The 13,436-nt window shown below is 38.7% G+C and overlaps 3 protein-coding genes across 3 annotated transcripts; all 3 read right to left on the bottom strand.

The window, feature by feature from the left end:
• Positions 1-311: 311 nt before the first annotated feature.
• On the bottom strand, positions 312-1,388 carry LOC139116645 (melatonin receptor type 1B-B-like). The gene has a single exon (XM_070679240.1). The coding sequence runs from the start codon at positions 1,386-1,388 to the stop codon at positions 312-314; it is 1,077 nt and encodes a 358-aa protein (XP_070535341.1).
• Positions 1,389-6,318: 4,930 nt separating this feature from the next.
• LOC139116646 (melatonin receptor type 1B-B-like) lies at positions 6,319-7,404 on the bottom strand. Its single transcript, XM_070679241.1, has one exon. The coding sequence runs from the start codon at positions 7,402-7,404 to the stop codon at positions 6,319-6,321; it is 1,086 nt and encodes a 361-aa protein (XP_070535342.1).
• A 3,804-nt stretch (positions 7,405-11,208) lies between these two features.
• LOC139116647 (melatonin receptor type 1B-B-like) lies at positions 11,209-12,294 on the bottom strand. Its single transcript, XM_070679242.1, has one exon. The coding sequence runs from the start codon at positions 12,292-12,294 to the stop codon at positions 11,209-11,211; it is 1,086 nt and encodes a 361-aa protein (XP_070535343.1).
• Positions 12,295-13,436: the final 1,142 nt, after the last annotated feature.

Here is a 13,436-nt window from a genome sequence, read left to right on the forward strand (position 1 = left end):
ATCTTGTATTTTTGTACAAAACAGGTTGAAATGTAACACGCACTATGAGCTATTTTCGCAAGTATGTAATAAGTTACTGGACTAAAAATCACCTTAACTATTTCATGATAGTGGTTTGAACGAATCTCATTGTTTTCTATGGTAAAGTTAGACCTCTAGAGTGGGAAATGGGGTTGATGGGTTAAACTATCAACAAAAAGTGAATAAAGTGTGGAGCAGTTCACATTAACGTTTCAGCTCTGTTTAGCTCATTCCTAAGAAATGCTGACATGAGTTTTCAATGAAGGCCAGATACTTCAATACTGACCTATTTAGACAACTGAGTTAGTGAGGCTCACTGAAATATGCCCTTGGTTGGTGGAGCTTGTCTGCCCAGTATGTGTTGCTGGCACCACCTGGTTCGTTGTGGACAACTTCGAGCAACGGATCAGTTTACCTGTCAGGAGATCTTTGTATGCTTCTTTGAAATGTCTGTTGTTGACGCCATAAAGAAATGGGTTCATTACTCCGCCAATGTGTATCAGAGGGTAAGATAGGATGAAGCCTTCGATTGGCGGTCGTCGGTCCTGCAACTTTGCAATGAAAATGATGAAGGCAACCGGCAGGTAGCCAAGGAGAACAAGGCAAAAAATACCAAATACCACAAGTAACATGCGCAGCTCTTGTGGGGTTGCAACTGTTACAGTTGAGCTCTGAGGCTGTGTAAAGGCGTGAGCTTGTACTCGGCACCTGCTCTTTAAGACATGAGCGATGATAAGGATGTACCACAGAATGACCAGAAAGGAAGGGGTATAAACGAGAGATATGAAGAAGAGTTTTGTCCCAGGTATTAGACAGCGAAATGCTGTCGGATCATAAGACGACAGTGAAGTGTCTTTGTACACTGTGTATTGCGACACTATAGGTGCGCTCCAGGCGAAGATAATGGCCAGAGTAATGGTGATTCCGTTTGTAAGTCTCTGATACATATTGTTATGGACGATATAGATGTATCGATTGATGGAGATAAACGCAGTCAGCCAGAGCGAAGTTGATATCATGATGGGATGAAGTAAGTTGTGTATGAGACAGTACAGGGATCCAAGTCTCCAAACTCGATGGTAGTATGAGTGCATAGTCGGAAGAGAAATGAAGAGCGCCGAGATGATATCTGTCAGACTGAGATTAACCAAGAAGAGGTTCATCCATGTTCTCAGTTTCTTCTTGAAGATGACGATCAAGATGAACATGATGTTCCCAACCAGTGTTCCCACTGCAAAGAGTAGTTCTAGTGATCCACACAGTTGTGTTATCCAATGTGCAGGCAACAAATCTGTAGCCAGGACGTGGTGTTTGTTGAGAGTAGTATTGGTTCTGTTCATCGTATCGTTAAGTTTCTCAAAAGCCATGCTTTACATGCGCTAGTGTGCAGCGTTTGACCGACTGAAACACATAAATATGTAGGCTTCCCTTTAAATCTTACATGCAAATAAAAACGCCTGCAATTTGCCGACATCCTTTCTCAATTGAAAGTTGTATTGAAGGTTAAACTGATTTTGACTTATGCCGCGGAGGAAACAGTATTGTATTGTTCGAGTCAATGTTGAATTAGAGTCATTCAATAATTTGGCTTTATTTTGATTTCATATGTGGAGTTACTTTCGACCACTGATACCGATAACCCTCCTTACAATTTTATAACCTAACTAGTTCATCGATCTTTACAGACAGCTGGAGAAAACATTGAAGGCTAAAGTGATCGTGACTTTTCCTGTCGAGGAAATATATAGTTGTTATATTCGAGTCAATTTGGAATTTTACTAGTTCACTAATTGAGCTGTATGTTTCGAAGGCATCAGACAAATTTCAGATGTTGATGTTTTTTCTGCCTCTGATTGCATGAAATACCGACAATTTGCAAATAATGAAGCGACACTTGCGCTTTCGTTTCTTGGTCTACTACCTCTAATTATTATCGAGAGATTACGATTGATTAAGATGAGAAGCTCAAAGAGATGATCTTGATGAGAACCTTGGAGCTGATATCTCTCTCTCAGTTTATTCACAGACATGTCGACTCGCCTTTTTTATGAGCAGCCTACTTTTCGATGAAATAGCTGATAGCTTAGAAATTAAATTTTCTGAACTTAGAGGAGATTTGTGGCATGGTTTTCGTAGGCGAATCATAGACTTTAACTTTCTGTCTATCGTCTTCCCGTATTCTTGTGTGATTTCCATCTTTCGTAAAGAATCTAGAGTTCAAAACCCGATAAATTTTGGAGATTCCTTATCGCTCTTGATCAGACGATCTTATGAGATTATATCTTCAGCTGCTGTCTGCGATATGTTTGTTCAAACAGAATCTGTCATGTTGTAGAAGACGATAAGAAAGACACACTTATCTGATTTGTGATGTGTTAAAATATTTCAATATTCTGACTGTAAATATCTCAAAACAGGAGTATTTTTTAGTTTTAGCCATCAATCGGTATATTTTTTTCCGCAAGAATGAAAATAAAGTGATATAAACGTACATTAGTGTAGTGAACAAACTGATACTCTAGTTACCACGTTTTGGAAGACCATGTTATATGAATGTGGTGACATCAGTTTCATGAATGCTAGTTGATTATTTCAAAAGTTGACTCTATCCTTACATTAATGACTATAAATGTGTCCCGAGAGAACAAGGTGTGAATGTTTTTGAATTCAAGGTATAGTGATAGATGTCTTTGCTCTGACATTCATTTTTACAAGTATTCTTTAAAACAAATTTCACTTGTATGACAATAAGAATTAATTACATTTTGAACTATCGAGAGTATTTGCGTAATTAAACACCTAAAGATCGAATGACTGAAAAGTGTGTAAAGATATTTCGCGAAACATGTAAAATCTGATAACAGACTGCCTTTTTTTCAGGTATAACTTCACCGCCGTCTAAGGTGGGCATTCCAGTTGGCGGAGTGGATTTCATATTACCAGTACCTGGCAGCGTACTGTCCCTCTAATCAAAGAATGTTTGAAAAGTAAGTCCGAAAAACTGTATGAAGTCAGGATACGCTTATCACTGACTCTTTACTGCTATGCTTTTACTGGTTTGCTGTCATTTTAAAATCATTTTGAACCTTGTGTATTCAAATTAAGTTGTCACTTGCTACTTGTTTAAGAATTTTAGATGTAATTTTCCCCAATTGATGTTATATAACAGTTACTTTAAATTTCAACTTTAGCAGAAATTTTAGGTCATTTGTTTCTCAAAATACAAAAACTGTCATGGTGACCTTTAAAGTGTATTCTTAATTTTTTAAGAGAATGGTTCAGAGCTTCAATAAAAAACTTTGAGCAAAAATAGTGTAGGTCTTTAAGTTTCGAGTTGCGTTTTACCTCTACGAAATCAAAGGTAAAATGAAAATTAGAAAAAAATACTTAACCCGTGGAAGACAGTACTGACTTACCAACTCGGTGCAATGCACATGTTAAAGGTATACAGTCACCTGTAATCTAAATATGCCCATATATAGTCAAAAGGGCGTTCCTTGGTATTCCCTGGTCCCTATCTATCTGTCTGTACGTTTGTCTGTCTGTCTCTGATGTCCGTCTGTCACTCTCTATCCGTCTGTCTGCGTGTCTATCTGTCTGTCTGTCTGTCTGTCTGTCTGTCTGTCTGTCTGTCTGTCTCTGTCTGTCCGTCTGTCTGCGTGTCACCTGGATTGTTGTTAGGCCTACTATAAAAGTAGGAAGGTTTTGTAGAAATAGTGTCCACATTATTTTAGTGAGATATATGCTAAGTTAACGTATACATGCTTTAAAGGCTTGAAGTCTGTCTGTCTCTTTTACGTCTTGTATTGTCCCTGTCTGTCTGTCCGTTTGTCTGACTGTCTGTCTGTCTGCGTGTCTGTCTGTTAGTCTGTTTGTCTGTCTCTGTCTGTCCGTCTGTCTGTGTGTCTGTCTCTCTATCTGTTTGTCTATCTGTCTGTCTAATTTTCTGTCCATGTGTCTCTCTGTCTGTCTGCCTTTGCTTTTATGTTGTATCCCTTTATGTCTCAGTCTATCATTGAGTCTTGGTCCATTTCTTTCCATTTCTATCTGCTTTAAAGACTCCCCATCTGTCTTATTCTGCTTCCCCCTCTTTGTAATTAATGAGATTATCAAGGCACATGCATTTGGAAACATCTTATAAAGCCCATGATCGTCAACCATTTTACTACACGTAACAAGTTTGAACCCCATTATTCACCATGTTTTCATACTTGTAGTCTAGGCTGTTCTTTGAATATTCTCAAACGTCTGATAGTCAAACATTGTGGTACTGAGTATATCTGCCGTCGACGTCAATTGACGTAATAATTGTCGATTTCCTTTTATTACGTACTTTGAGAAGCATGATGAGTGAAAGTGGCCTTTATAACGATAGGAAAGCAGAAATGCTACATTTGTTCTCGTAATTTAACTTATGGCCCATAACTGAAGAATTGCAAAGCGCAAATATTTTTTCTACCCTTATAAGTTGTAGTCAATAGACTACAACAGACATTTCTTTTAAACGTCTGTTGTTGACGCCACAAAGAAATGGCTTCATTACTCCACCAATGAACGTGTATCAGGGGGTAAGATAGGATGAAGACTTCGATCGGCGGTCGTCGGTCGTGCAATTTTGCAATGAAAATGATAATGGCAACCGGCAAGTAACCAAAAAGGACACGGCAAAAAATATCAAATATCACTAAATACAGTTAAGCTCTGAGACTGTGTGGAAGCATGATCCTGTACTTGTCGCCTGTTTTTACGACATGTTCCTAGCTAGGGTACCTACTGGAAAGATTACATGTAGTTCTAGTGTACCACAAAACTGTGTTATCTAAAGTACAAAGACATAGTGTTGGTTGACCGTATACGTTTGTTTTAATATTTAACATTGGAGAAATTTAATGTATTTAACTTATAGACGATTTTTGGTGACTTTCATGAGTAAAGTATGAGTTTTTGTTTGATTATTTCTATTTTCTATCTCACTTTCTCTCTGGCTTTGTCGCTTTCTTCATGGCATTGATGTAACTTTGACAGTTTATATGAACCCTAAACTGCCTTCAGATTTGTTCGTGTTTCTGATATAAACGAAACATACAAATCTCGATGTCTGAGATTTCTTGTCTCAGTTTTTGAGTTTTCTCGTCTCTCGTTTTGGAACGCCTTGTCAGATAAAAGTTTTTTTCTATATTTACTGTCTGTGAAATTTGTCTCTTGAGGGAAACTGTAGTTGTAGAATCGTAAGAAATCCTTAGAGCTTAGCGAAGACTGTTCGGATGTTTTAAATATTGTTATATTGAATCACTTTTGCGGTATCTGCCATCGGTCAAGTTTATTCAGCAGGAATTTAGATGACATACCATCTCATGTTAAAGGATGGTAAACGAATTTCAAATTTAGCCACTCACGCTTGAAGGCCATTTTGAAAGTCGTGGCGACATTTCACATAAGAAACTTCCGACTTGTTGTTTTGTTGATGGAAACGGAAAGAATATCATCACGGTTCCATAGCATAGCTTCAATGAATGCTTATATTGTCCACAGTTTCGTTTGAACTCCACATCGATTTTCAGGCTTTAGATCCACCTTAAAAATTATTCATAAATGAATGTTTGACCTTTATTTTTAAACATTTAATAGCCATATACATATGGTCTCTTTGCAGGCTCTTTGCCTTCACAATCACACAAGTAACTTTCAATATAAAGTGATACATATTTTGACTATCTTCGTTATTATATGTCATAGAGACCGCAAGAGAATTATGCATAAAATCAAGTGATATTTAATCATAAAAGTACGAGTAAACGAGACAGTTTAAGTACACTAATCGACAGTTTCGGAAATTTAATCCGTTACCTTGTTTTCTAGCCTTAAAAGAAACAAAATTTTGGTGATGAGTTCAACATGGCGCACAAAGTCTTTGGCGCAACAAGATTTGCAAACTTCATTTGAAAGTAGCGATAGCTATCCATGTGCTGAAGTATTTATTCCTCACCTCGACTCTATAAAACACATTTCATACTTCTAACAGTAAGGGTAACATATAATTTAGACCATGAAGAGTATCTACAAGTGTATACAAATAAAAGTTTCATATTCGTTCAGTAATCGGAACTTTCAGCTAGCCATCACTGAAATCTACTCTCCTTTACTACGACCAACCAATGTCTTTTTTCGAATAGCCGTTAGTCATTGAGTTAACAAACATTTCAAACCTCTTTCCATATTAGCTTGTTTTCATCATGCAAAATTAAACAATTCATTCATTCAAGCTGTTACAAGATGTTTTTGACATTATTGTTCGAACTACAGTGCCCTGTCAGTTTCTAGGGATGTATCCATGCTGGTGGAAGGTAAACCGATATTATTGTCAGACGTTCCTACGTCCATTCTTGTTGTTAGCGGCGTCACAGCGTTGGCGGGCAGCCTGATTGAGCAGCGGATAAGTTTGCCTGTCAACAGTTCCATGTATGCGTCTTTGAATTGTCTGTTGTTGACGCCGTATAGACAGGGATTCAACACTCCGCCGATGTGCATCAGCGGGTAGGCACCGAGGAGGGCCTCGACAGGTGGTCTTCGGCCGAACAACTGGTAGATGTTGACGATTACCGCGAAGGGCAAGTAGCCGAGAAGGACCAGGCAAAAGACGCCGAATATCACCAGCGCCATGCGCACCTCTTGTGGAGTCGGCCCTGTTCTGACGGTTGTACTCTGAGGCTCTGCGGCGGCATGGGTTCGGAGTCGGCGTCTGCTGTTGATCACGAATGCGATAATAGGGACGTACAGAACGCATACCATCGCTGTTGGGATGTATATGAAGAGAATGAAGAAGAAGTTGAATTCGGGCTTACGACAGCGAAATGCCGAGGGAGCATACGACGAAAGAGAAGCATCCATATATATCCTGTACTGTGCCAATACGGGAGCGACCCAAACAAATGTGATAGCTATTGTCATGGTGAATTTGTTTGTTAATTGTTGATATCTCTTGTTATGAACGATGTAGATATACCGATTCATGGAAATGCACGCTGTGAGCCAGAGCGACGTGGCCACCAGGATCGGATGCAGTAGGTTGTGTATGAGACAGAAGGTGGCTCCAAAGCGCCAACTCCTATGGTAATAGGCATCAGTGGTCGGGAGGGAGACGAACAGTGCTGCAATAATATCTGTTATACTCAGATTGACCAGGAACACGTTCATCCAGGATCTTAGTTTCTTCTTGAAGGCGACAATCAGAATGAACATAGCGTTCCCTACGATTGCTCCGACCGCCAAGAGGAGTTCTAGTGTACCGCACAGATATGTTAGCCAAGATGGCGGCAAATCATCGGCAGGCATAGCGTTGTCTGCGTTGTGTTCGTCAACGACAGTAGAATTTGTGCGATTCATCGTTTCGCTGTTCCGCCACTTTGTCACGTTAACAAGCTTTGATATCAAAAATCACACAAGTTATCTTATATAGCTGATTCTAAGCCTCTTTCAAATTCGTGGAAGTTGTTGCCTGTGGACATATTTTAAAATCTATCAAATGTAGTTATTTACCGTAGTAGTTTTTTGCTTCTGGAAAATGGACTATTACGATTGTGTGTCGGTGGAGTAATTATGAGATCATCATGGATAATAAATGATCTCAGGAAGCCAGAATCAGTTTGTTTGATCGACGATTGCGAAGTGTTCGTCACCATGTCGGGGCGAGCATCACTGTTTTTCGTGATAAAACGGTCTTTCGTTCACTTTCTAATTATTGATGGAATTTCATTTCTATTTTTGATTTCTCCCAGTGCGTAAATCATCGTAGACAGTCACTCAGAGCCTAGGATACCAGAAAAAAGATAGTTTCAGCTTTGCATGTCGAAATTTTAAACATTCAATGTGAACATATCTCGAATGATACAAATTATAAGGAACTGAACAGAAATAACGGGGGGGGGGGGGCAGTACAGTGGTTTTCAAATAATGCTGCACGCAATACAGTGACTGTTCAAAACTGCCTGTAAAAATGTCCATAACCAATTTCCATGCACAAAAAACTGTGACCTCCGGCGTATCAAAGTCCATATCAATAATATCCTAATTGACATGTGGTTTCTCGTTTAGCTTTCGACCTTTGACATGGTACTTTTAACCTTTACAATAATCACTTTTATGCAATGACAAGGAGATCACATTTCACGATAATAATAATTTATTCTATCAACTGCTTGATGAACAATTGGCTATCCAATATTGAAAGGAACAATGGCTGTAATGCTTTTCGTCTTTTATGGTTTGGCTTCCAGAGTGGACTGTTGTTTGTCAAGGAACGTGTATAGCACATGTAGCAAGTTTTTCAGGGAAATTATTCTTCATAGTTTACCCCGCGACTACCATGCGACGTGGATTGATATTTTGGGTGGTATTTTCAAACACCCTATTCTAATCGACAACACTTATATCTATTGTCAAACAGATATAAATGCACAGATTTAGCTAATTTGAATCGCAAAACAATTCTTCATAGTTTTCTCATAGATCGCCATGTATGAATGAGTCAACATTTTCAGTGAAATACCAAAGTCAATTTCGTGTACACATAACCACTAGATTCTAATAAAGTACATTTATATCAATTGTCAAGCATCCAGAAATGTACAGATATTGTGTAACGTATACATGCTTTAAAGGCTTGAAGTCTGTCTGTCTCTTTTACGTCTTGTATTGTCCCTGTCTGTCTGTCCGTTTGTCTTACTGTCTGTCTGTCTGCGTGTCTGTCTGTGTCTGTTAGTCTGTTTGTCTGTCTCTGTCTGTCCGTCTGTCTGTGTGTCTGTCTCTCTATCTGTTTGTCTATCTGTCTGTCTAATTTTCTGTCCATGTGTCTCTCTGTCTGTCTGCCTTTGCTTTTATGTTGTATCCCTTTATGTCTCAGTCTATCATTGAGTCTTGGTCCATTTCTTTCCATTTCTATCTGCTTTAAAGACTCCCCATCTGTCTTATTCTGCTTCCCCCTCTTTGTAATTAATGAGATTATCAAGGCACATGCATTTGGAAACATCTTATAAAGCCCATGATCGTCAACCATTTTACTACACGTAACAAGTTTGAACCCCATTATTCACCATGTTTTCATACTTGTAGTCTAGGCTGTTCTTTGAATATTCTCAAACGTCTGATAGTCAAACATTGTGGTACTGAGTATATCTGCCGTCGACGTCAATTGACGTAATAATTGTCGATTTCCTTTTATTACGTACTTTGAGAAGCATGATGAGTGAAAGTGGCCTTTATAACGATAGGAAAGCAGAAATGCTACATTTGTTCTCGTAATTTAACTTATGGCCCATAACTGAAGAATTGCAAAGCGCAAATATTTTTTCTACCCTTATAAGTTGTAGTCAATAGACTACAACAGACATTTCTTTTAAACGTCTGTTGTTGACGCCTTAAAGAAAGGCTTCATTACTCCACCAATGAACGTGTATCAGGGGGTAAGATAGGATGAAGACTTCGATCGGCGGTCGTCGGTCGTGCAATTTTGCAATGAAAATGATAATGGCAACCGGCAAGTAACCAAAAAGGACACGGCAAAAAATATCAAATATCACTAAATACAGTTAAGCTCTGAGACTGTGTGGAAGCATGATCCTGTACTTGTCGCCTGTTTTTACGACATGTTCCTAGCTAGGGTACCTACTGGAAAGATTACATGTAGTTCTAGTGTACCACAAAACTGTGTTATCTAAAGTACAAAGACATAGTGTTGGTTGACCGTATACGTTTGTTTTAATATTTAACATTGGAGAAATTTAATGTATTTAACTTATAGACGATTTTTGGTGACTTTCATGAGTAAAGTATGAGTTTTTGTTTGATTATTTCTATTTTCTATCTCACTTTCTCTCTGGCTTTGTCGCTTTCTTCATGGCATTGATGTAACTTTGACAGTTTATATGAACCCTAAACTGCCTTCAGATTTGTTCGTGTTTCTGATATAAACAAACATAAAAATCTCAATGTGTGAGATTTCTTGTCTCAGTTTTTGAGTTTTCTCGTCTCTCGTTTTGGAACGCCTTGTCAGATAAAAGTTTTTTTCTATATTTACTGTCTGTGAAATTTGTCTCTTGAGGGAAACTGTAGTTGTAGAATCGTAAGAAATCCTTAGAGCTTAGCGAAGACTGTTCGGATGTTTTAAATATTGTTATATTGAATCACTTTTGCGGTATCTGCCATCGGTCAAGTTTATTCAGCAGGAATTTAGATGACATACCATCTCATGTTAAAGGATGGTAAACGAATTTCAAATTTAGCCACTCACGCTTGAAGGCCATTTTGAAAGTCGTGGCGACATTTCACATAAGAAACTTCCAACTTGTTGTTTTGTTGATGGAACGGAAAGAATATCATCACGGTTCCATAGCATAGCTTCAATGAATGCTTATATTGTCCACAGTTTCGTTTGAACTCCACATCGATTTTCAGGCTTTAGATCCACCTTAAAAATTATTCATAAATGAATGTTTGACCTTTATTTTTAAACATTTAATAGCCATATACATATGGTCTCTTTGCAGGCTCTTTGCCTTCACAATCACACAAGTAACTTTCAATATAAAGTGATACATATTTTGACTATCTTCGTTATTATATGTCATAGAGACCGCAAGAGAATTATGCATAAAATCAAGTGATATTTAATCATAAAAGTACGAGTAAACGAGACACTTTAAGTACACTAATCGACAGTTACGGAAATTTAATCCGTTACCTTGTTTTTCTAGCCTTAAAGAAACAAAATTTTGGTGATGAGTTCAACATGGCGCACAAAGTCTTTGGCGCAACAAGATTTGCAAACTTCATTTGAAAGTAGCGATAGCTATCCATGTGCTGAAGTATTTATTATCTTCACCTCGACTCTATAAAACACATTTCATACTTCTAACAGTAAGGGTAACATATAATTTAGACCATGAAGAGTATCTACAAGTGTATACAAATAAAAGTTTCATATTCGTTCAGTAATCGGAACTTTCAGCTAGCCATCACTGAAATCTACTCTCCTTTACTACGACCAACCAATGTCTTTTTTCGAATAGCCGTTAGTCATTGAGTTAACAAACATTTCAAACCTCTTTCCATATTAGCTTGTTTTCATCATGCAAAATTAAACAATTCATTCATTCAAGCTGTTACAAGATGTTTTTGACATTATTGTTCCAACTACAATACCCTGTCAGTTTCTAGGGATGTATCCATGCTGGTGGAAGGTAAACCGAGATTATTGTCAGACGTTCCTACTTCCATTCTTGTTGTTAGCGGCGTCACAGCGTTGGCGGGCAGCCTGATTGAGCAGCGGATAAGTTTGCCTGTCAACAGTTCCATGTATGCGTCTTTGAATTGTCTGTTGTTGACGCCGTATAGACAGGGATTCAACACTCCGCCGATGTGCTGCAGCGGGTAGGCACCGAGAAGGGCCTCGACAGGTGGTCTTCGGCCGAACAACTGGTAGATGTTGACGATTACCGCGAAGGGCAAGTAGCCGAGAAGGACCAGGCAAAAGACGCCGAATATCACCAGCGCCATGCGCACCTCTTGTGGAGTCGGCCCTGTTCTGACGGTTGTAATATGAGGCTCTGCGGCGGCATGGGTTCGTAGTCGGCGTCTGCTGTTGATCACGAATGCGATAATAGGGACGTACAGAACGCATACCATCGCTGTTGGGATGTATATGAAGAGAATGAAGAAGAAGTTGAATTCGGGCTTACGACAGCGAAATGCCGAGGGAGCATACGACGAAAGAGAAGCATCCATATATATCCTGTACTGTGCCAATACGGGAGCGACCCAAACAAATGTGATAGCTATTGTCATGGTGAATTTGTTTGTTAATTGTTGATATCTCTTGTTATGAACGATGTAGATATACCGATTCATGGAAATGCACGCTGTGAGCCAGAGCGACGTGGCCACCAGGATCGGATGCAGTAGGTTGTGTATGAGACAGAAGGTGGCTCCAAAGCGCCAACTCCTATGGTAATAGGCATCAGTGGTCGGGAGGGAGACGAACAGTGCTGCAATAATATCTGTTATACTCAGATTGACCAGGAACACGTTCATCCAGGATCTTAGTTTCTTCTTGAAGGCGACAATCAGAATGAACATAGCGTTCCCTACGATTGCTCCGACCGCCAAGAGGAGTTCTAGTGTACCGCACAGATATGTTAGCCAAGATGGCGGCAAATCATCGGCAGGCATAGCGTTGTCTGCGTTGTGTTCGTCAACGACAGTAGAATTTGTGCGATTCATCGTTTTTCGCTGTTCCGCCACTTTGTCACGTTAACAAGCTTTGATATCAAAAATCACACAAGTTAACTTATATAGCTGATTCTAAGCCTCTTTCAAAATTCGTGGAAGTTGTTGCCTGTGGACATATTTTAAAATCTATCAAATGTAGTTATTTACCGTAGTAGTTTTTTGCTTCTGGAAAATGGACTATTACGATTGTGTGTCGGTGGAGTAATTGTGAGATCATCATGGATAATAAATGATCTCAGGAAGCCAGAATCAGTTTTTTTGATCGACGATTGCGAAGTGTTCGTCACCATGTCGGGGCGAGCATCACTGTTTTTCGTGATAAAACGGTCTTTCGTTCACTTTCTAATTATTGATGGAATTTCATTTCTATTTTTGATTTCTTCCAGTGCGTAAATCATCGTAGGCAGTCACTCAAAGCCAAAATCGTTTCAGCTTTGCATGTCGATATTTTAAACATTCAATGTGAACATATCTCGAATGATACAAAATTATAAGGGACTGAACAGAAATTACAGGGGGGGGGGGCAGTACAGTGTTTTTCAAATAATGCTGCACGAAATACAGTGACTGTTCAAAACTGCCTGTAAAAGTGTCCATAACCAATTTTCATGAACAAAAATCCGTGACCTCCGGCGTATCAAAGTCTATATCAATAATATCCTAATTGACATATGGTTTCTCGTTTAGCTTTCGACCTTTGACATGATACTTTTAACCTTTACAATAATCACTTTTATGCAATGACAAGGAGATCACATTTCACGATAATAATAATTTATTCTATCAACTGCTTGATGTACTATCCAATATTGAAAGGAACAATGGCTGTCATGCTTATCGTCTTTTATAGTTTGGCTTGCAGAGTGGACTGTTGTTTGTCAAGGAACTTATTACAGCCTTAAAGTCAATATTTAACAAATCTACATATAAAGGAACATATATAGCACATGTAGCAAGTTTTTCAGGGAAATTATTCTTCATAGTTTACCCCGCGACTACCATGCGACGTGAATTGATATTTTGGGTGGTATTTTCAAACACCCTATCCTAATCGACAACACTTATATCTATTGTCAAACAGATATAAATACACAGATTTAGCTAAATTTGTATCGCAAAACAATTCTTCATAG

Source organism: Ptychodera flava, chromosome 17 (assembly GCF_041260155.1).
Source record: "Ptychodera flava strain L36383 chromosome 17, AS_Pfla_20210202, whole genome shotgun sequence".
NCBI classification, from domain to species: domain Eukaryota; kingdom Metazoa; phylum Hemichordata; class Enteropneusta; family Ptychoderidae; genus Ptychodera; species Ptychodera flava.